The sequence below is a fragment of the Prunus avium genome, chromosome 4 (genome assembly GCF_965620075.1).
Source record: "Prunus avium chromosome 4, drPruAviu1.hap1.1, whole genome shotgun sequence".
Classification (NCBI taxonomy): Eukaryota; Viridiplantae; Streptophyta; class Magnoliopsida; order Rosales; family Rosaceae; genus Prunus; species Prunus avium.
In genome coordinates, this window is record NC_142287.1 from 14444682 (window position 1) to 14469912 (window position 25231).

General features: G+C 39.0%; 1 protein-coding gene across 1 annotated transcript; it reads left to right on the forward strand.

Annotated features, from left to right (window-relative positions):
- The first annotated feature begins 218 nt into the window (after positions 1-218).
- Positions 219-6007, forward strand: LOC110766371 (PHD finger protein At1g33420-like). The gene is made up of 5 exons (XM_021969688.2): positions 219-754; positions 1629-1755; positions 2897-3112; positions 3722-4336; positions 4924-6007. The coding sequence occupies exons 1-5, from the start codon at positions 415-417 to the stop codon at positions 5762-5764; spliced, it is 2139 nt and encodes a 712-aa protein (XP_021825380.1). The 5' UTR covers positions 219-414; the 3' UTR covers positions 5765-6007.
- The last annotated feature ends 19224 nt before the right edge of the window (positions 6008-25231 follow it).

Consider the following 25231-nt stretch of genomic DNA (forward strand, 5'->3'; position numbering starts at 1 on the left):
TCTTAAAAATTATCTAATTTTTCTTTTAATTTTAATTTTTTAATATAAAAAATAAGAATTTACCATATTATCCTCATTTAATTAATAATTTCAGTTCATCAATGACATTTTCTAATTTGAAAAAAAAAAAGAAAAAAAAGACATTTTCTAGTATTTTAAGTATTTTACCCTTCCCTACGTTTTGCTATATATATATATAGATTTGTTTCAATTTTGAATTCTAAACAAATTGGAAACATTTATTTGGAGATGAAAATGAGACGGGGGACGGTGAAATCAGAGAGTTGAAGCACGAACAAGAGAGCAGAAAACCCTAAATAAAAAGCCGAAATATACATACGAATACGATCACGATCACCGAAGCTTCTCCTTCTCTATAATCAGTCCGTTCTTCTTGTGGCCGTGTGGGCCGTGATGGTTGTGAACGAGCGACCACCGAAACGGATGAAGAGGCGAATAACAGCAGATCTCAACGACTTCTTCACCTTCCCGTCGGAGTCGGTGTCGGCCAACCATGTGGGTCCCTTCAGGACCTGCGTTAGGGATTTCATCTCTAAGCACGCGCTGCTTCCTCCGCCCTCCTCCCTCTTCCCTCACCTGATGACGTGGCAGGTCCTCTTCAGGGTCGGGGATCTCCATGATCCGCATGCATCTTCTTCTTCATCCACCGACGCTGCCGTCGTCTGTCTGGACATCGTAGAGGAGGACGTGGCCAAATCTAGATCCGTCTATTGTGATCACTGTCGAGTTGTTGGTGAGTTCACTCACTGACTCAGCTCTCCAACTTGTTTTAAAATTTTAAATTTTCTTTTTCGTTTTAAAATATTGTAGTAATCTCAATTTCGCAAGGTTAAACGAGATCAAACTCATATCTGTCAGTTTGTCTGTTTAAATGCTTGCGTGGTACATGTGTTATTATTTTTATTTGTGTTTTTTGATCTTTTGAAATCATTCACAAATGAAAATCAAACTAAAAAGCAACAAATTCTAAAACCAAGTTAAAACCTGAAAAACACAACTTAAACGTGCAGGTGGTGGAGTGAGAATGGTGAGAGGGGAGGGATGAGAGTGGTTGTTTGGGTGCGGTGGTCAGTTGTGAGGAGGGTGGGTGCGCTGTGTGGGGATGGGGACGGGGTGGGGGTTGGGAGTAATGAATTTGTTATGAATTTTGATGTACTTTAATTATTTAAAAGATAATGAATTATTTATTTGTTTGTTCTATGTAATATGGTTATCAACTGTAGTGAATTATGAGTTGTATTCTTCACGATTTGAAATGATCGTGAAATGTAATTGGGTGTCCTTTTAGATAGGGCTTGAATTATTGTTTATGAAGATGTAGGGTGAATTTTGGGTTTTTAGTGCAATCAAAAGAGTTGAATGATCAAGAAGTAACAACGAATTACATTTTCAACTATTCATCCTTGTACATTGTACGAGTAAAGCAAGGAATTGATATCATGAACTCTTAGTTTATGGTTAGGGATCATGGACCTTGAGATTGTAATCATCTCATAATTTTGTAAGACTAAAATACATTTAATGAATGTGCGTTCTCAAACTTTACCAACCAACAATAGTCAACCAGGTGAGTTCTGACCTTTTATATTCCTTTTTAAAACGTTTAGGATGGAGTGGTCATCCAGTTTGCTGGAAACGTTATCATTTTATTATTAAGGCTGATGGTAATTCCATTGGCGGGTATCACAAGCCTTGTATGTGCTGTGGAGATGTTGTGCATATCTACGAATCCAAGTGAGACTTAAAAACCTTTTTCTCTGTATATGCATTTATTTTTAACTATTTAATTTAATTATTTTTATGCATCATTTACTTCTTATAATTGCTTCTGCCATATTGATACCAATACCAGGGCCGCCAATCATATATAACATATATAAATATATATGAGGATTGTATGTGCTTATGTCATCCTTACCATATTGTTTATTTCTTCTTGTTTTTCATATGCATATGCACATCAATCCTTTTGCTGTCTTGGTGTATATGTAGGTGCATTGAATTTCCATATTAGAAGTTATTGTCTTTGTGTAAGCGAAATTTCTTCTATTTTGTTCTGGTCTATCTGTATATCTCCTTTTAAGTCTTAAAATTGTATGTGCTAAAAAATCAACTTGTTTTTGTGTTTTCAAGGATTTTGTTAATTGGAAACAAGTTTGGTGTTTATGTGACGATGGTTGCTCGAAGCAGTCAATCTGTTAGACATTTGTAAAAATAATTGAGTACTCATATATGTAAAATATAAAATAAGTTCGATGTGTTAACGAAAAATGCAGGGGTCTCGTTCAAGGGAAATAAAGAAACAACACATAATCTTACACACTTTCAGTGTTTGGATATTTAAACATCTAATGGTTGGAAATAATTATTGATTTGTGATGACACCAAAGAATAAATATCATCATTAATTTTTTCAAGCGTCTATACTCCTTTATTGCTTCTTGGGAACATAAAGGCACTTATATATATATATTTCATTACATCACACTCCTCCCACTCGTTGTACTTTGTCTCTGCGTTTTTTTTTTGTCTCACTCGGCAGTCGCACCTAAAGCCATTGAGACAAAAGCCATTTGAGTCATATGCATCTTCATATTCCCAATAAATTTTTTTAAAAGATTGTTTATTCTGATGGTGTCATATTCATTTTCAACTGTCAGATGTTGAAATATTAAGAGATTGAAAGTGTTTACAATTGTGTCCCCTGAACTGCACTCATTCCTTTGCAACTTTAGGTTTCCTTGACTTGTATAGTCGGTTGAACCAGTTCACTGAATGTTTAACACAAGTATGTGTGCTAATTTCCTACCCTTCAGGTACTATTGATAGGGTTGAGAATGATTTTTACATGGTGGGTGATGTTTCTTTGTCTCAGGTGTAAATCTTGCAATCTTGATGCAAGTACAAATGATGTTGAAGACTGGGTGTATAACCAGTTGGAGAACACAACTCATCTTCTCCATGGAGTAGTCCATTCAAATGGGTTTGGACACCTTCTTAGGGTCAATGGAAGGGAAGGTGGCTCAAGGGTTCTTTCTGGATGTCATATCATGGACTTTTGGGATCGGCTCTGTAAATCACTTCGAGTCAGGTTAGGTTTTGTATTTTTATTTTATAGTTTGGTTTAATATCAATACCATACGTATTAAGGAAACCCTTTTTGTCAACCAGAGGAAGATGCCAGTGTTGTCCTTTTAGTATTTAATGAATTTAAAAATAAATTTTAAAGTTACGGCAATATGGTAATCAAACAATACCTCCACAACCCTACTTTTTTTCACCCATATAACTTCTACCTGCAGTAAATTTCCAACACATATGCATAGCTTGTGTGGATAGTTGTAGTTTTTTTATAATGTTTTTCTTCAAATGGCTGGGCTAGACAAGCCCTAGTCTTGAGGGCTATGTACTCTATTAGGAGTTGAACCCATAACTACTCTTGTAATGAAGGCAGAGAAATACAACAACATACGTGGACTAGTATTCAGGGTGAGGTTTTTGATCGAGTAAAGTTTCCTTGGTAATTCTATCGTTACAAAAACCTTTATATAATATGGATTATAAGTGGTGTATTTCTTCCTTTTAAATTTGTGTTGCTTTCACCAAAAAAGTGTGGTCTTATTTTTTTATACTATTTTTATTTTTACATGCTCTTTTTCATGACATAAACTCCTATCTGTCATTTTCCAAACATGAGCAGAATGGTAAGTGTGATGGATGTGTCAAAGAAGTACGGGTTGGAATATCGACTACTTCATTCAATTATTAAAGGGCATCCCTGGTACGGTGATTGGGGTTATGAATTTGCTGCTGGTAGTTTTGCTCTGACTCGTGATTCCTATAAATTGGCCATTGAAACACTCTCTAGCTTACCCTTGTCCATCTTTCTTAGCCAAGGTCGAAAACTTGGTTCTCGCATCCATGACATCATCTTGCGTTACAAGTCTCTATCAGAGCGTGAGCCTGAAAATATGAGGGATCTTTTTGGTGTCCTTATTAGTCTGGTCCATGATGCTCACAAGTGTTCCTCAAAGGTTGATGATGCCGTGAGCAAGAAGCGACGTGCTTCCACCTCAGAAGTTTTGTGTACATGGAATAGTGACATTGAATGTGTTGAAGAGGCCATGCTCAAAGTGCTGCGTGCGGTTTCTGGTTCAAATTGGGTAAGTGGGCGCAATCTTAAGGGTGCTGTGTACAAGGTGGCACCACCAGAACTCCTTGATTATTGTCTTAGGGAACTTGGAGGGAAAATGGTAGCGGATGGGATGGTTGTTTCTTCCAGGTACAATCCTGATACGGAGGCTTTCGAGTACAGGTTAGTTGCCATTCTAATGCTTATAAATTTTCCCCTGGCTAGAATTTTCTTTTCCTTTTTTCCCCACTTGAAACCAAACTCATATTGTTAGTGTCGAAGAGGGGGAGTGGAACGACTTTTCTAATCAAATTCATTCCTACCCTTCTTATTTTTCCTCTGGCAGATTTAGCCTTAACCATCTTTAGCCATTCTTCAAATGTTCAATATACTGTCTATGTATGTAAGATTTTGATTGGAAATATAAGCTCAAGTCAGTTGGATTGGAAATTGCAGACCATAATGTCATCGCAAGGGATTTTTCTTTTCTTGTAAATTCCTTCACAGTTTTTGCATGTAGTGATAAGCAGTTTGTGACAGTCATACAGTTTTCTAATTACACCTTTAATTTGCTTATGAAGCTTAGTAACTTAAGTAAATAATTATAGTGTTAGATTTGGTATTCAAAAGATCTAAATGCTCATGACTTAGTTTGTGGACCTGATTTTTCTATATTTGTTCTGTGGACATGATTTTCTTTGAACTTAATACGTAATTTTTATGTATCAACAGTTAAGTTAGATTGTAATGCACTAAAAACTGTTTATCAGACTTGAGGCTGGAAGTGCCTCATCAAAGGGAAGCACCGCTTGCACTGGTTCTTCCATCTCTAGCCGCCTATCAGAAGAAACAATACTGCTTGACATGCGCTGCTTATATGAGGCCATGCTCCAACCCCAAACTATGATGAAGAATGTGCCTCAGGTAACAAGGGATCTCACAATCAGCTCAGCTGAAAAGCTACTTTACTGCAAGCAGTTTGTGAAAGACTACAAGCCTGAAAAGATGTCCACTAACGACCCATCTGTGACGTGTGTCTTGTGTAGAGTGGAATTGACGGATGAATCTGAAGAATATGCCTCCATTAATCCTCCTCCAGAGCTGATTGTGTTATCTAATGCTACTGTATCTGATCTCAAGATAGCAGCATCAAAAGCTTTCCAAGATGTGTATTTGATATTAAAAAGATTTAAAGCCGAAGAGTTGCTTGATTACGGCGTTGTTGATGAATCCACCCAGATCAAGCACTTGTTAGGGTCAACAGAATCTGTTCGAGTGAGAGGGAGGTGCAATGCAAAGAGTGTGTGGAGTAAGTATATGATGGAGAGGGGGATTGAGAGGTGGACAGTGGATTGCAGCTGTGGGGCTAAGGATGATGATGGAGAGAGAATGTTCACTTGTGATGTTTGTGGCGTGTGGCGGCACACTAAATGTTCTGGAATCGCCGACTCTGAGTCAGTTCCTGCAAAATTTGTTTGTGATAGGTGCAAAAGCTCTGTCTTTTTAGCAAAATCTGGCGGGCCCTGCAAGGACGAGATAGTAGCTAATGTTTCTGGAGATAACTGCAGCCGTGCCGGAAATAGTTTGACCGGCCCCCCTGATGTTAGATGAGGTGATTCCATTGGTGTCTGAATAATTAGTGTCGTGGTTTCTGGAAGAGGGGTTGGTTCTTGGAACATGTACATAAGATGATGCATATGATGCGGGCCTCTGGAATTTGTGAGGGCAGTTGTACTCTCTTAATCTAATTTCCTACACCTCTCATTTAGTTCCTTTTTGTATATATTCTTCTTCTGCCTATGGCGGCCAAACACTTAACAAGAAAAAAAAAGAGAATTGGAGCTGTCTTGGAAACCGGATTCTTTTGATGCATTTCAGTGGCAGTTTTTATTCTTAGAATTGCAATCATTCACTTTGAAACCGGATTTAGGCATTTCTGCTGGAATTCTGTGGGTCAATTTGCTGCTCCCAACCCCAACAAACTTTCACAAACAAAATTTATTTTTTACTCACAATTTGAAATCTAAAACGAAAATAAAATAAAATCGCATTTCCTGAAACAATGACAATTAATGAAAGTTTTGTTTCAACGCAACAATGACGACAAAATGGATTTGTAAACCAATAGATAAAGGACATTGACGACCACCAAATGGATGTGTAAACCAAAAGATAAAGGACATTGACGACCACCAAATGGATGTTTAAACCAAGAGATGGACATTATTGATTTGGGAGTTGGACTGAATAACGACTTTTAAAAAGTTGAGGGATCACCCGAGGGAGTAATTCTTCAATACTTCGATGTATCGATACATCAAATTTCGAAGGGTATATATGTCTTTTCGTCCTATTTTCAAAATTAAAGAAAATAATATAAAAAAAGAGTAATGCTATTTAGACACACAACATTGACCACCTTAGCTGGTAAAACCCACATCTGATCTCCTCATTAATAGGAGTGGCAATTTCCTATACGACATGACTCGAAACCTGCATATGCGCTAAAAAATGTAAGGAAATGGAGACTTCAGCACACACACGAGTGGTTTCAAATCCCTTCCACTTTCATTCCTATCCAACACCTTATCCACCATGCTACATACAACTTTATGATTACATGCTACACCATTTGATATTTATAATGTTTTTACAGACAACTTTGTCTTTTCCTTCTCTCTTCTTTTTTTTTTTTTTTTTCCTTCTTCTTTCTCTCCTCGTTTTTTTTTTTTACAAATATATTAATTAAGACAGTTATTATCACGTAGGCGTGGAGCTCGAGGTGGAAAATATGGAGCGGAAAACAGTGACAAGACCCGCCCTGAATTCCTAAGAATCCATGACGAACCCTGTGGTTTTTCTGACATCAAACCGATAGGCCCACTTATTAACAACATCCTCATCTCCAAAAACAAAGGAAAAAAAGGTCAATACTTCTATCGAAATTTCAGCAGAGTCTCCCCTGAAAAAGGGACTTTTCCCAAATTTTCAACCTGTCAAAATATAGTAACAACACAATTCACAACCGGCAGCACGCACAATACAAAGGCACACAGTTTACAGAATAGACCTTCAGCCTTACATCCAACCCTACATGGGTGATAACGGAGCAAGTCTAAGGAATTTCAGTTTACAACCGGAAACAAACGTTCAACGGAAATAAAAATAAATAGAAATTGCCCTACAGAAGTTCAGGGCGCAGAAATACGAATCTTGGCTTGGGTGCTCGGCTAAGATCAAGCTACTGCTTGGGGGGAGCAAAACAGCAAATTGTGAGTGGACAAAAACAAAGTTTTATCATAATTGAAAACAACATACTAACCCCACTGTTTGAAAAATGATGTTAAAAACATGCAATTGAAACCATTCATACGTAATCAATTTAAAATTGAGGTACTTCTCATAATCCTGATATAGTAATATACTATCCAAGTTCAATTCTCTTAACTCTAACCAAACTCCTTCTCGAGATATATTTGATCGGTGCATATTTACATATCATTTTGTACCCTTCTAGCTTATGATTTGGTTATGTTTTTGAGTTAAACTTGTGCTTTTAATCCTTTTTGTGTTTATCTTTCAGTTCATTGAGCTTTAGGTAATAATGAAGGCTTTGGATAGTAAATGATGCAATCCATGCATGTTAGGGCCTAATTTGGATGAATGGATGAAGAGCTTAAAGACAAACTCAATTTTGGCTACAGTCCCCTGCCAGCCCAGTTTCGTAGGTCATATTGCAAGCTTTGTTTCAGCAACCTACATAGCTCGGATGAGGCCACATTCTTCATGAAAGTTGTTCCAATGGGTGTGTAATATAACATATCCACAATTCAGCCCCATTGGATAAATATGGAGTCTGTTACCTAGCAAACACAGAGCCATGCTGAGGATGGATTTTATCAGCGCGCAAAATGAGTTAGCAATTTGTTTTGTCCTTAACTTCCTCCTCAGACCTTGGATTGGCCCAAATGATATATGGCTGGAAAGAAGACATTCTGAACTTCAAGTTTGAGTGCTTAAAGTCTTAATTTGCTTAAGGGAAGCCCAATTCGTAAGCCCTTGAAGTTGCTGGTCATGCTGACCTCAGGATGAGCTATTATTTCTGGTTGGAAGCTTGGTCATGGTGACATGAAAATGAGCTAGGGCTGCTGGTGGGATTTATTAGTGAAGTGCATCAACCATTTCAGATTTTATAATGGAAGTGTTGTATGCATTAGTGAAGTGCATCAACCATTTCAGATTTTATAAAACAAGTGTTGTATGCATTAGCCATACTTAATTCAGATTTTCAGCTTCCTTAGGCCTATATATAGTGAGGTTTCCCAAGCTTGTAAACACACCCCAAGGGGGGGAGCTCTCAAACACTTCTCTAGAGCTCCCTTCCCTTCTCTCCCTCAAATTCTCTTAATTTTGCTTTCTAGTTCTCAATTCTAGCTTTCCTTTTTCTTCTTAGTTGTAATTTATTTTTCTTTGTAATGTAAATTCTTTCCTTAAGTTTTCAAGTTGAATTAGTTTCCAAGTTTCAATTATGATTTTTGTTCTTATTCATTATGCTTATAAGTTAATATGCTAGTTTGAATGATTGATCACCATTTAGGCTTGCATGTTAGCTATCTTGGTTTGAATTAAGAGTAGACACCATGCTTTAATTCGAATTGAACTATGAATAGGAAGAGTATGTATGGACATTCGACAACAGGGATTAGATACATACTTGGTTGTTTAAAATGTTCTTCTATGCTTAATGGGTTCCTAATGCTTAATTTTAGGTTAGACAACAAATGATCAAATTAGGGAATTAGGAACACAAGGTTATGACCAAACACCATGGCTTAATCATACTTTAGCTAGAATCAATCCATTAATCTAATTGAACTTGGGAACTTATCTGCTTGAGTTAGTTATTTCTTTCTTCCTTGTTTTATTTATTTCCTTTCTTTTTCATTTCTGTTTTGTGTAGGGAAACTAAATTGGATCATTCAATCACCAATCCCTGTGGAATCGACCTCGCACTTACATACGCTAAACTACCAACGGTTCGTGCACTTGCGAGTATCACAAGTTGAGGATGCAGCTGAATCCATTTTGGTGCAGCTAAATCTACACAACAAGTTTTTGGCGCCGTTGCCGGGGATCGGTAACATTGTTTGATTCTATTTGGCTTTCCTACTTTAATTTTTTTTTCTTAACTGGACAATTTCAAGTTTTAAAGTTAATGACGTTAATGGACAAGTTGTGTTTGTAGTCCAACAGAAAAGGACAATTACCCAACAAGCAAGAGAACTGGGTTTAAGTCCCAGCTTACACAACCCATTGGTGCTTGTTGCTTTGAAGCATGGAATTGGACTTGTGTTGATTTTTCCTTTTCATTTTTAGTTTTTTTTTTATATTTCATAATCCTTTAATTCCGTTTCAAGTTTTTATGTGTGTTTGTTTTAGCAATGTAAATAGCTCAATAAAAATGGAGAGAGATGGCAACTTCAAAGATAGGAAGTGTGGAGTAGTGGGAGAAGTCGCGACCTCCAAATGCATCACGCTCGACCTAATCGCTTCAAGGGGGAGCATTTCAATCCTTTCTCTTTACTTGTTATTATTTTAAATTTCTGTTTCTTTTTTTATAAAAATTTAAAAAGAATAAAAAATTTAAAAATTTAAAAAGATTTTTCATATGAGCTGACTTATGGTAACTCCAGTGAGCACTTCCGTCAATACAGTGTCTAGGAGTTCTTTAGGCGACACCTTCGGTGTCTAAGAAGTTTGGGTTTTAAGCGGGACCATTGTGACCCCTCCAACCTTCCCGGATCCCCTGGCTGTGTTTTCTGAGGCCCTTAACTGGTCATCCGTGAGTTGCTTATATATATATATATATTTTTTTCTTTCTAAACCTTCTTCTTAACTTTTCCCCTTATCATTTACATGTTCTCAATCATCTTTACTTTTCTTAAACATTGAGGACAATGCTTCATTTAAGTTTGGGGGTGCTGGAAAGTTTTTAGCTTTTGTGTTTGTGTCTGAAAACGTAGGCTTCTTCATTTCTACAAATTTTTTTTTTCTGCTACTGTTTTGAAAGTTTGGTCCACGTTGTGTTCTTCATTTTTTCATGCTGAATCCAACGACGTAAAGAACGTTAAATTTGACCAAGTGGTTTGAAAGTTACATGTCAAAACCACAGCCCTTATATCCTAACCCAAATCATCATCACCCTTCTCCAACCCTCGGTCGTCTCTGTAGTAACCAGATTCCTTGACCAGGAAATGCTCAAACGTGGTATTGGAACTAACGTTCTTCATCGTACGATATCTTGGAATTGGATTCTAATTCATCATCGGATAAGAAGGAGGGCGACGAAATGGAAAAGGTTTCTTCATCATTGTCGTCGATGTTGGAGAACTTGTTGTCTTGGAGCTTCTGGGAAATCGAAATCGAAATCGAAAAGGCATGTGAAAGAAAAGATGGGTCCAGCAGCGAGGTTATGCGGGACTGAAAATCACTTATTCTGTTCACTACTGGAACTTTTGGCTTTCACTGAAATGGCATTTTGGCCTTCACCAGAAGTGTGCTTGTATAGACAGTCTTTTGTGAAGATTGTGAGACAATAGAATCAAAGAGGGATTTGAGGGTTTGTGAAGAACTTGGGTCCTGGAACTTTTGGTTTGCACAACCCTTGTAAACCAAGTTTGTGAAATCCGCAGGAGTGATGGCAAAGGGAAAGGAAGCAAAGTCTGTGTCGAAAAGCAGAGCAGAGCACATGAAAGGAGATAGCTTGGTGGGCATACCCATTTGAGGTGCTGGTGTTTCTGCTTCTGGGTTTTTGTTTTTGTTTTTTTTTCCTGATTCCGATGGATGCGAGAGGAGTGTCGTCGGCGCAGGGTTTGTGGAGGGAAGACAAAAAATTAGAGATCGAATTTTTCCCCTGATTGAATTGTTCTTCATTATGTCATTGAGAGTGTGAGTGACAGAGAGAGTGAGTGAGGTTTTTGGGTTTGGAAGCAGAGATCAGTTTCATCAGAGAATTCAACTGGTATTTTGAAAGCAAATTCATGCTGATAATATGATATAGAACTAATAAAATAAATTAGATATCGAATTTTTCTCTTGATTGATTTGTTCTTCATTCTGTCATTGAGCTTTGTTCTACAGGCAAAGTTCAGGTTAACATGTGGGCTCCATTAGTTTTACAACAAATTTTTAATTTTTTAATATATATTTTTTCAACATGGCACTTAGTTTAGCAAAATTGTGGGTCCCATTAGTGCCACATCAGCATTTTTAACGGAATTGTTAACAGACTTGACGATGAGGGGCAAAGTGAGACACAAAACATCGGTTAAGGAGGTCAAGTGGGTCACTTTAACTTTAAGGGGGCAATGTGAGATTTGACCAATGTTTCTGGGGGCACTGTAGCAGTTAAGCCTTTCACCAATAAATAAATTGGATAAGCAATTAATTTGGGTTGGGGCATTACAAACACGGAGCAAAAATTACAAAGTGGCCCCGCAAATAGGTGTCATAATGGACGTCTATAAAAGGAAATGTTAAGGCCCAAAAAATCTTAAGAAAGGCCCATGCATATTTTAAAGCCCAATGCATTATCATGCTATAAAAGCAGCCTAGCCGATACATACATGCCATGCCAAGCAAGGCTACAATTTCGCACGTGGGAAGGTAGTGGTACGAGTTTACCACTTTCACATGCAAACTTGTTAGAATTACAAAGTTTCACAAGCCCAAGCCCACCTAGCCCACTGCACTATCAAGCATTACCTAAAACAAATCATGTTGGCGCTAAAACTAAACAGATAGAGATAGAATCAACTTACAGGTGATGTGGACGGTCTAAAGACTGATTGAGCCTTCAGATATGAGCGAGCACTTTCTTGGGGTGCCGAATCTGAATCAAAGAGAGAGATGACAGGTGAGGTCTAGAGCACCAGTGTGGTACCAGCCAAAGACCCTCCGTTGCCAAAGTAAGTTTCTTTTTAAGAGTTTTACTATTGACAATGTGTTAGTGTAAAAGTCAAGCTCCAAAATCCTACCCTTTGTCTAAGGCAAATGGGCCTTTTATAGAGTGTGTCTGGTATGCTCTTGGTATTTAGTTTCGATGTGGGACTTGTGGGAGTGCCTTTCCTGGTTGACACGAGTCTGCAGATATCAAAGCGGGGTATTCGAGGTTATTCCGTAGAATCGTCAGGACATACCGATTGCATTCTTTGAGGTCGTTCGATAGCTAGTACAGGCGGTCCATTTCTGCGAGGCACTCGGAGGAGGGCTCGCCGTTTGAAGGACCTGTCGATATGATCGGCAGCAAATGCCGATTCGTACTTGAATGATCTACTGATGCGAGCCGCAAGGTTGCCCTTAGCTTGGTCAGGGGTCCACGTGTCACGGTGTGAGTGGAGGGTCAAATATGGTACCAACAAATCCTAAGCACAAGAACGCGATAACACGCGATGCAAAACAACTTCCTTTTAGTGTCAAATCTCGCAACAAGCTTAAGTGGGCCCAAGCCACTTAATTACATATATGGGGCTTGCTGATCGGTTTGTGGTGTGGATGGCTACAAGGTCCACAAGGCTCATTTGAGGTTCAAAAGATGGAGGTTTTAGGCTGGGCACCAAAACCAGGCCCATTTTCTTGAGTCATTAAATGGGTAAGTAGAGAGAAGAGTTGTGGCATCTATCCGACACCCAACACCTACCCATATCCCGCAAGTACCCATACGATACCAAAACAAACTATCAGCAGCAAAACAAGCTATATGGCACCAAAACAAACTATATGACACCAAAACAAACTATACGGCAAGCAAAACATACTATACAGCAACAAAACAAACTACCATATTTTCTTGTAGAAACGAACTACCCGGCACCTACATAAAATGAAGAAGTCATGTTATCTCAGCTGGGAGGCAAACGACCAAAAGGAAATGACCACCTTGAAGCGGAGGAGTAGGCTAAACCACCTTGATACCAGAGTGCACGCGTGTGGGGAAAATGGAGATGGGGGTAGGTGACAGGGGAGGCAAGAGAATCTACTGCCGTAAACACCCAGAAAACCAGACTTAACGTCTACACCCTACCTTTTTTCTTGTGATAATATCCTCCTAAACCTCAAACATCATTGATCGCCCATATTTTCCTACAATGTCTTTTGTTCCAACCCAAGTAGCAAAAACCCTCACTCTCTCTCTCTCTCTTGCTAAACTTGTGGAAACTTAGCTCCTACATCACAAGCCTTTCAAGCCAAGCATAACTCTCTGATTCTTTTACCACAGTCATTACCTCCTCTGAAAATCTACATTTTCTTGGAGTATTTTGGGGCATGGTTTCGAACTCAGGCAAATGGGCATCACAATTATCTCCTTAGGGAGGCCCAAGTACACATTGAGCTGTTGTAACCAAAGAAACCTCTCATACCAAACTCAATATCTTGATACATCAAAGCAAACTCTCATGCCAAGCCTATCTCTGTATAACGCCAACGTATCATCCTCAGCTCTTTCTAGAGATGTCGTACGCCATCCAGTAGTGTCGTGCACCATCCAGCAGTGTCGTACACCATCTAGAGCGATCGTGCATCTATTCTATGTATTAGCACATGAAGCCAATAAAATAAAGCAGCCATTGTAAGTATAATAGAGTACTCTCCTAGGGCTTGCTTCCCCCTTGGGGATGCTTTGGGCCTAGTTTTTGCTAACTCAGAAAGGGGGACTTGAAGGCTTCATTCAAGACTAGCAATCATCCGACCCAGCTAAGCCTTCCACCATAAAAAGACCTCCAACAGGAAACAAAGGGAGAAAAAAAATCTAACTCCTCAAACTCAGAAAACAAAAAACATAGCTCCGTCCATTTCTCACAACTCCTCAAACTTAGAAAAATCTAAACCTATCTCCTCAAACTCATAAATAAAATGGCTTCTTCATTCCGTTTTTCTCTTGATCTAAACCTAGCTCCTCCAACACAAACATGGGGGAAAGGAGCTGCACTAGTGTGGATGCCCTACTTTGCTTCCTCACGAGGACCAGTGACAGTAAACGACTCATTACTGCTTGACAACAATGTTGCCCTATTTTCAAAATTAAAGAAAACAATACAAAAAAACTAGTGTAGAAGGTAACCAGTTTCCTTTTTTTTCCCCCTTGTCTTTTCAATTTTGAATTAAGTTAACCCCACATCTGATCTCCCTCATTAGCCTGAGCACCCCCTTCGTCACCACCAAAACTGTTCTAGCCATGGGATTCAACTTAACCCAATTATTATCGTTTGGGTATGGAATCTAGTGATGTGTGTGAGAGGGAGAGAGTGGGTCGGGGCTGGGGGTGGATGGGAGGGGATCAGTGGTCAGGAGTAATGCGGGAGTGTTGGGTCAATATTGGATGGGGAGAAAGAAAGAGAGAAAGGGATAAAGATGAGAGAGAGAGAGAGAGAGAGAGATCAGAGGGGGAGTGGGATGCGGAAGGAAGGGGAAGGAAATGAGGGAGAGGCGAAGGGGAAGGAGAAGGGGGAGGGGGAGGGATGAGGGAGAGTTGCATGCATTTTTATTTTATTTATTTATTACTTTAAAATTTTCAAAATTCTTTTTTTTTTTTTTAAGTTTTAAATCTACGTTGTCAACCTTTTTTTAAACCAAAGTTTAGGCTTAACAATTTTTAATTTTTTTTTTTAATCTTGTTCTATTCTTTAATTTTTTTTTTATAAGGATTCTTTTATTATTTTTAATATTTCTTAGTCTTTGATGAAAGCACTAGGGATCCGCCGTCGCCTTAACAATTCTATATAGTTCTCCCAATTACTTATGACCTATACATGCATATTTCGAAGGTTAGGTATTCCTAATATATGCCTACTTGGACCCCCAACATAGAGCGTATATCACACATGCAATTCGTCTGTGGTATTCAGATCAAATCTAAACATACATGACTCATTAAGTTCTGTGAAACCTTTTGAAAAACCATGCAATCCTTAAGACGTGGTATTCATCCTAAGTGAACTTGCACATATTAATCACAAGAAGCCTTCGTCAATTTCAGGGACCGACCTCCGACCAAAACTGCATCAAATTACTTTTCTAAACATCCTAATGGTGATCAAGCATCAAGACACTTAGATAGTTTAACCCAGTGATGAATAATTCGAAAACCTGCATGCATATAATCGTAAGCAAATTTGACAGAAACTACATATTCTTGCTAAGGCTCGTGGCCTCACCCTAGCAAAAGAGAGTTAGTTACGCATGTTCATCATAAAAATCATCAAGTTCTTCATTAAAATAATAAAGATCGAAAAAGTTGCGTTCGAAAGCCAAAAGAGAAGTCGTCCTAAAAATTCTGTGAAATAGAACTTAAATACCTCCTAAAAACCAGCTGCCCCAATCCCCACAAGGAAACTAGTTTAAAATAAAATAATACTAGGATATAAAGTCCAAATTGGATTAGGAGAAGCTGCCCCCAATCTGCCCAGCCACGTTTTGGCCTCAAATCTGCTCCAAATCCGGCCCAAGACAGCTCGTTTTAAAGATAAAAACATTCTGAACACTTCTACAGAAGGCCACAAACCCATCCGAGGCCATCTTGGGCTCCAAAACACAATAAAAGCCCAAATCGTCACTATTCCAGCACCGCGCACTGCTCCTTTATTTTATCGCCAGAAAATAACCGCTTGGTAGAAAAGTCTGAAATTTTGATACGATCAAGCCAAGTGACTCATGAACGTCCTCCAACTGGAATTACTCCAAAATTCGTCCATTTGATTATGTTTTGCTCCAAAGGAAGTCGAAAGTCCTATATTGGAAATATAATTCAAAGTATCAAAATTCTTCCAAAATATTAACCAAAATATATTAAGAATGGGGCTAAATATATAATATAAAATATGCCCATCAGTCTTCAAAAAAACAAATTTAATTCTTAGTCTATTAAAGATTTTTTGTTTTGTCAAGCTAATACAATATGCATAAGATTTCACTTTATGGTCCAACAAAAAAAAAAAGAAAAAAAAACCCAAGGGGTTTGGTCTAGCGGGACTGTCTCGGATCGGAGTGGTAGCACACTTTGGTTCACCCAAAAAATATATATATATATATATTTCACTTTATGGTTTTAAAAAAAGTCTTTCATCTTAGTTTTTTCAAAAAGAAAAAATGAAAAGGTGATTATTTTATGAAATTTTTATTACGATAAATATATTAATGATGATGAAGCAAATCACAAAAGAAATAATAGAACAATCAAAGTTAATTCACCTTATTTTGAGTATTAAAAAAAGTCTATTTTTAAATACTAATGTAGTAAATTTGATTTCAGGGTTAGCCCTGAGATTTTAAGGGTCATATGTGAAACTTACTGTGACCTTCCATTACTTAATGCCATACAACGATTTTTAAAACTAAAATCATCATCGATCATCATGCAAATTACAAATCAAATTTATAAGTTCTAACGTTTCAATTTGAGAAAGTTAAATACCAATATGTTCCTAGTGTTAACTATATGAAGACTTGTACATAGTATAGTATAATTATCAAATATATATATATAAGCAATTGTTGGAGCATGAAATTTCAGGTTCTTCAACAACTAATTTCATAATCAATGTTGAGAAGCCAAACACCATCTTTGATTTCCACCCATGAGAGGGGAAATACCTGCAAGAAAACACTCTGATGCTCAAGTTAGTGTTCGTTCAGGAATATTGCATTAGAATCATAATATTGTCATACCTCTCTCCCCTTATGTTGGGGGATTAGTTAGCCTTTTATAGGCATTGAACCCTTGGACTCAAGTCCCATATCCCCTATTTATCTCCACATTCAATGGTAGTGGATATCAATGTTTTGAAAGGCATGCCAAAGCGCGCTTGAGAGCGTGAGGTGAGGCAAGGCGATGGTAATGCACCTTAGGAGTACCTCTGTTTTGCGATTGTTGTCAAAGGCATACATCAAGTTACGGAGGTGTATGCCAAATTCCAAAAGCGTACGAGTAAAATTGTAGAGGCGTTGCGGAGCGGAGAAGAAGATGATGAAACCTAAATTTAATTCTCTCAAAATGATCTCGTATGGTACAATTTTTGTGTTTAAAGAGTCAAGCAAAACGGAAACGTTTCATCATCTATGGTTTTTAAGTTTAAGAACATAACATGAGCCTTAGGTCCCACTTCCTCCATTCTTTCACAATAAAAAATTATTATATTAATTAGTCCCATGCCTTTTATCTTCTGCTCTCACCCAAGGGAAGGTTCACAACAATCAGATTTCTCTTCGTTTCAATTTTGACTAGCTCTCAGCCATATCCGTTTGTGGAAAATTTCTAACGGGAGAATATTCGCTTGTGGATTCTTCAACTTTTGATCTTCCTTCTCCCTCTCCCTCGGTTCTTGTAAAAAAGACCAGAGTAAATAGACTACACCAGGGGGATGTTGGCCAAAGGCCCTTTGATGCCTAAGTTAGGTCGATTGTATTTAGGAGAAACAACAGATAAAAAAGGGTATGGGGGTTTCTCTATGGGGAGAACCAGATGGCTGGAGCCGTGTGTGGTGGCCAGAGTCGTGTATGAAAAATATGGAGAGTGTAGAGAGGTGTAGCTGGCTGCGGAGGTGGAGCCGTCGGCTAGGGAGAGAGAGTGAAGAATTTTTGTAGGGTTTCGGGACTAGGTTTAGAATTAGAATTACCTCGAGTGTTGAATGAAGCCATGTATTTATAGGGCTCTAGGCATCTATGGTTTTTCAAAGAATAAACTCTTATTTGGAAGGAGTTTATTCTTTCCCCAAATTGTAGAGATTGAGTCCATTAGGGATTTGATTGATATCTACAAATTAGGATAATATCTTAATTGGTGATATTATCTTTTTAAATAAAGCTAATATCCATTTTTAAGATAATATCTCTATATTTAGTATCAATCAATTGCCAACTAAATGGGTTTAATTAATTGACCTAGGAGATATTCTTCTTGTCCACGTGGCGTCTCGTGCTTGGAAGCAGAATTATTTGCTTCCATAAATGCCCCCAACTTCTGCATGGCGCTTGTGTGGCATGTAGGAGATGAAATTAGTTTTCGGGCATTCCAACTGCGTCTGGGCTTTCTTCTTTGAGTTGGACTCCTTTTGCATATTGGGTTCCCAATTGAAGTGGGCTTTTGACTTTCCTTGGAGTTGGGCTCCCAATGGGAATATGCTTGTGATTCCTCTTTGACCTAGGATGCCCAACTGGTATAAATGTAGGACTTACTCCAAATTGCAAATCTGTCCACTCTTTGGCTTGAGAGAAATTTCAAAAAGTTCGTGCTTCTTGTCGAAGAGAAGAGTTGTCGTGCATCCCAAGGTAAGTCGAGCATTTTTTTTTTCTCTTTTCTTTTTCGCAGCGAGGACTAGCTAGGTGGGCTCGGTTGGTTGTCATCGTGACGGTGCGGCACGGTTGGAGCAACGGCGGTGCCGCGGTAGTTGTTGCGGCTGTCGAGGCTTTTTTTTTTCCTTTCTTTCTTTCTCCTTCGCTTGCGATGAGGACCAACGGACTTGGGCTGCTGGGTTGTCATCGTGATGTCACAAGGAGGTTGCGGGTGCAACAGTGGCAGTGTCACGGCGGTCATCGCAGCAGTGACTATTGTGACCTTCTTCCCTTTCTTTTTTGCTTGCTGCGAGGGCCAACCAGCGCGGGCGTGGCTAGTTGTTGTTGCAAGGCGTCGCGATGGCGTGGTAAGTTGCTGGTGCAACACCAGCAGTGACGGTGTTGCTCGCGGATGGCTTCGATGGCTGCTGACAGCAGTTTCCGTTGCCGCTTCTTCTTTCTTGTCACGACATAGGCCTGGCTGTGACGCAACTCAAGCTGTGAACTTGCGGCTTGGGCTTCCATTTGTTTGTTTTTCTTTTTCTTTTTTTCCCGCCAACCCTTTTTTTTTTTTTTTTTTTGTATTCTGACTTGTAGAATTTTCTTTTTGTCTTTCAGTTGTCCAGTCATCATGTCTTCTGAGGAGGGTAGCCAATCACCAAGCTCACAAGTGCCTTTGTATCTGTGGGGAGGCTCCAAAGTGCACAAGAAGAGGTTTGTAGCTAATCTACACCATGTTACATCTGAAGCTTAGTTCAAAAAGTGGCGGGCCACTTATGCTTCTACCATTCTTGATGCGCCTTGTGTGAATGTGAATGATCCAGATGCCAAAATCATCACCATTTGTCCATTTTATTTCTTCTTAGGCTTCACGTGCCCACTGTTGAAGTTCTTTAGGGAGGTGTTCTGCGCCATGGAGTGTGCTCTAAGTCAGTGTACTCCGAACGTCTGTCGAGATATCATGTGCTTTGAGAACCTGAGCCGTTTCTTCAAGCTGGAGTTGACAGTGTGAGAGTTCTTTTACCTTTTCGAAGTGAGGCGCTACGAGAAGTATGCTCAAGTCCTTGTGTGCAAGGCCAAGCTCTTTGACAGTCTCACTCAAGGAGATCATGTGTGGCATGATGATGTGTTGGAAGTCAGCGGACGGTGGGAAGGTGACGTTGGCGATGGTCCAATTTTTCCTATCACTTACTGCAACAATACCTCATATTGTTGTTTTGATTTGCTTTCTTCTTATTTGAAATTCTTGAAGTGTGATTGACTAACTTTTATCGTCTACTTGCAAAGAATGACATCTGAAAGAAGTTGGACCTTGGGCCAAACATGGTTAAGGTCGGCCGAGCTCCTGCATCGCGGCGTCGGCAAAGAGGAGACGCTCAGATTCTGACTTGGGGACAAAGATGAAGATTGGATTTCAGAGAGAGAGAAAGAATTCACAAAGATGAAGCATCTCCAGCGCACACGACGTCTTCCTAGCGTTCGTCAAAGCTTTTTCGTTTGTTTTCTCAGTCATGTGTATTTCATGTGCTCTTTAATAAGAAAGGGGTGAACAAGTCATTAGGTCATTTAGGGCACTTCCAGCAGGGCCCGAAGGCAAGGGCTGGGGGGGCCTTGAGCCCAAAAATCGATTAGAGCAGGAGAGGCTGGCCATGGCAAGCTGTGGGGGCCACGAGTCTGGGCTGGCCCGAAGGGGAAGGTAGCCCGAGGGTTGGATGACACAAGCGCTGACGCCATGCTGGCGTTAGCACGGGAGTTCAAATTTTTTTTACCGTTGGCACGCGCCAACGTTAAAAAAAAATTGCGCTGCGCACCTGCAGCTTTCCGCCAATGGCTATAAGCCACATGGCGGCTCCTGGGTTGTCCGTTTGTTTTTGTCCTCCAATCCAAAGGCAGGGAATTTTTTGAGCAAAAAAATTATGAAATTTTTTTTCTATAAATACCAATCAATACTCTTCATTTTTAACAACAAATCCTCGTACATCTCCTCCTCCTCCAACTATTATTCACTTTCTACTCCATATTTTTTTCACTTTCAAGTTTAATTTTTCTCTATCTTATTATGGCTTTTTCTTAAGAAACCGGAGGGGCATGGAGCATCATGGAAGATGTCTTGTTGTGTGAGCGTTGGGTCCAAATTAGTCATGATCCCATATCGGGTAATGTTGACCAACGCGAATCTCACGGCCTAGTGCTTTGGGCCGAGGGGATCTGCGCCAACACAAGTCGTCCTTCTTTGGTGCGGTGCGGTTGTGCGAGGGCGTGCCAGCACGGTCTACCGTGCATTCGAAGATGGTGAGGATGAGCGGATGGATGAGTCGCGCGCTTGTTCGAGTTTAACTTCTAATCAGAGCGATTGTGGCCGAGAGAGGAGCTGATCTCGGCCTTCAGGTTCATAGCCTGAGCTACAAGGCCGTTGAATGATGGTGTTAATGGTCGGTTTTTAGGTGGTGCTCCGGCGCGTTGCTAGGTAACAACGATCGTATGATATATGAAATGAACGAGAGAGTAACAAAGATGGTGCTCTAGCGCCTTGAGAATCAAGGGTCGTATGATATAATGCTGAATGGATTTTCCTACAAACTGTCACTACTCCTAAGAAAGTAAGTAAAGGTATTGAAAGTGCATTACAAGAAGATAAATGACATAAGGTAAATGACATGAAAAATAATCTGCTCCGTGGGAGGCTTGTGTGTGGTGTTTGAACCCTTTAAACGTAGTTGGAGCTTGGTATTTGTAGGGGAGGTCCTGAGAGGACAGTAAGGCTGAAAATCTGCATGATGAGGTCGCTCAGAGATAGTGGGCAGTCGAGTCGTCATTTGGAAACGTGAAGCTTGGCGGTGTGACCCCCATAAATCCCGGCCGTCGCCCTGATCATGGGCTCTGCGTCTTGGACTCTGGAGGAGCATTTAATGCTCTGATTTGATGGTTGGTGACTTAATCCTACAAGTCGTAAGATTTTCGCACCTAATCATCCTGATTTTGCTCACCACACCCTGACTTCAATCACTTTCCCTCTCGCACATTAAATGCTCTTACGTGAATCGTGGGTCTTCTGCTATAGTCATGGGCGTTACTTCATTAAATGAAGCGTGGGACCTCGATGCCACGTGGCGACTTGACTTTCCCATTCTGGCCGTGCATTTGAAGGATTGTCATTTTTCTTTGCTCAAGCTCGCCGAGGCCGTGATGGTTTCGCCTTTCTCGGCTCACCCTTGTCCTGCGAGAAAAAATGAATAACACCTTGCCGCACTCGGCTTTTGGGCAGGTGCCGTGGCCGAGAGGAAGTCCTTTGGGTCAGCCTTATTGGCCGAGATTTATTAGGCACGAACAGGTAATGAGATGAAATTCAGTCAAATGTGGAAAAAAAATTCATCACAAATTTGTTGAAAGATCAGGTTCCACCCGTACGGAAATGACATTGTCTAGTCGGTGGAAAATTCTCAACAAAGAGTTGGGGAAATGGAGAGATGCCCTCACAAAACTTATGGATAACCAAAGAAGCGGGGAAAATCTCAGTGATGAGGTAAATTATTTGTAATTTTCATTTTATTAATTTTAATGTCCTATTAATTTTAATTTAAATGTTTCTTGCAATTTGTATATTTTGTTAATATTTCTTGTATTTCCATATTTATTTAAATGTTTCTTACAATGTTTATATTTTGTTAATATTTCTTGTATTTCTAATATTTATTTAAATGTTTGTTGCATTCTCTATATTTTGTTAATATTTCTTGGATTTTCATTAATATGTTTATCTTTTTTGCATTACCAATATTTTTTTTTATGTTCCTTGCATATTCAAATTTTTTTTTATATAGATTGTGCAAGCTCAAATGTGGTATGGTGCTACTGGACAAGGGAAAAAAACTTTCAACCATACCCAATGTTGGGAGGTGGTGAAGCATTGTAAGAGATTTAGCATTATTCCAACGGCTCCACCGATGGTGTTAAACGAGATGCCATTCCATGATTCACAAGCTTTGGATTCGCCTATGGAATCCCCTATGAGTGAAGACTCACCCATTGAAAGGGCCCCGAGGCCAATTGGGAGGAAGGCGGCGAAGGCAAAGAGAGGAAATAATTGTACAAGTAATGCCTCTAAATTTTTGGAGGAAATTGCAAGGCAAAGCACCTTGAGAATTGAAATAGACAGGAAAGCCCAAGAAGATGATAGGGCAATGCAAATAGAATTTGCTAAAGAAAGGGAGTATGTACGCAAAGAAAGGGAGTATCTACGCAAAGAAAACGAAGAAAAGACGGATCGAGAAACCATGGCCATGAATACAAGCCATATGTCTCCTGAAACAAAACAATTTTGGAAGCTAGAACGAAAGGCTATTATGAGACGAAGACTTTTTCGTGATGATGGACCTAGCAACACGGATTGGTTAAATGATGGAAACCCTTAAGTTAGTTTGCTTGCCTTTTCATTTTATTGTATTTTAATATTTTGTTTTAAAAATTAATTGTAATTCATGTATTTTATTTTAGGGGCTCTTAGATCTAGGTCCAAAATGATTAGCTGTCATTGGGTCTAGTCCTCGTGTTTTTGGTTTTAGATGTAGGTCCTCTGACATTTATTACTTTTTTGTTGTGTCGATTTTACCTTTTAAGGTAAATAAGGAAAACACATTGAAAATCTAAATTTAATGCATTATTTCCTTGAAATTGAATTCCAAATTTTGAATTTTGAATTTTTTTCCTTGATAATATTCCTAATATATAGATAAAATACATTTTAATCAATAAAAAGTAAAGACTCACATATTATACCAATCGATTAGACAAGCACCCACATTAAATTATGTACCTGACATACAGGTAAATAATGTTAATACATACCGGTATATATGTACCTGCCTTACAGGTAAGTGTTTTTTTCTTGAATTTTCTTAAGCAGTTTTTTCTGGAGGTTCATATTTATATACATACGTACATGTCTTCCATGTAATAGTGTTTTTTTTTTTCCAAAGAAATTTTGTATGGATTTTTGTCTCAGTTGAGTTTAAAGATCCATACCAAGATATTATATGAGTTCAATTAGCTGGGCTAGAGGGTATAACTACCTAGACTAGAGGTAATTTATGGATTTAATTACTTGGACCATAGGTAATTTATGGGTTTAATTACCTGCATACTGCATACGAGGTGTATGCATAGGTACCTTACCTATTGTTAAGGTATGAAGTTTTTATGAACTCTTATTACAACTTTTGATGTCGGTATACCTTGGGAAAATTTTAGAATTCAATAGATAAATTTGCAATTAAATTCAAATCAAATATGATAATTAATATCCTACAAATCAATAACTTACCAGTTTTAGGAATTCATAATTTACCTTATTTATGTTTTAGGTGCATAACTGGAACAAAAAATAAAAAATAAAAAAAAGTAAATATCAATAAATTGAAATAGGCATGTAATCTTATGTGGCGCAAAAGTCAAAGTACTTGGATCAATAACAATTTCTGCGTGGATTGCACCCAAAATCTCTCCTCATAATTGGACTTATGCCAAATTTTCTATTTATTTTATTAGTAGTATTGGTTTTCTTTGAGTTACCAAAGAAACTATTAAATAAAATTCCTTTTGATTCAAAACATTCCATACATAAAAAAACTAACCACAACCAAAGCATTAAAAATATAAAAACATGCAAACCACAACCAAAGCATAAAAAAACCAAACATAACTAAACGTAAAACATAAACATTAAAATCTTAAAAAACATCTTCACTTCACTTCATTCACCGTCATTGCCTTTCACCGCCCATAAATGCTCTATTAAGTCAACTTGACGGCGTTCATGAATATATGACGATTGCATCTCTGTATATCGATCAATCATACGGTTCATGAAACGACCATCTCTAACCAACGGTTCATGCTCCAATGGTTCTCCATTTTGCCCTATGGGTTTTTCATAAATTCTTGTCAAGGTCGTGTTCATGGGATCCGGTTCATACACCTCTTCAGCCTCATAATCATACTCATCCTCCACAATCATGTTATGGAGGATGATGCATGTCATCATTATGCTCCTTAACACCTCCTCATCAAACATACGTGCCGCACCCCTAATGATCGTCCACCGAGCTTGGAGGATACCAAAGCATCTCTCCACATCTTTTTTGTATTTCTCTTGATATAAGGCAAATAATTTTTGCTTCTGGGTCCGGGGATGCGGAAGTGTTTTCACAAATGTTGTCCACCTCGGGTAGATGCCGTCAGCTAGATAATACCCAGTCTGGTAGACGGTATTGGTGATTTGATAGGTGATTTGCGGGGCTTCTCCTCTCAAAACATCGTTGAACACCGGGGATTGACCTAGGACGTTCAAGTCATTTTGAGATCCAGCAACTCCGAAGAAGGCGTGCCAAACCCATGTATCGAATCTTGCAACGGCTTCAAGGATGATGCTTTTTTGGCCTTTCCGATTCCCATAATCGCCTTGCCAAGCAGTTGGGCAATTCTTCCATTGCCAGTGCATGCAGTCGATGCTACCAATCATTCCTGGAAATCCTCTAGCTTCGGCTTTCTGTAGAAGTCGTTACAGGTCCCTGGGCGTAGGTCTGCGCAGGTAGTCCCTGGTGTACAGAGTTTCGACTGCATCACAAAATCTAACCAAACACTCCAAAGCAGTGGACTTCCCCATCCGGACAATCTCGTCCACTTGATCAGCAGATGCACCATACGCCAACATTCGTATAGCAGCTGTGAACTTTTGTTCGGGAAGCAGTCCCAAAA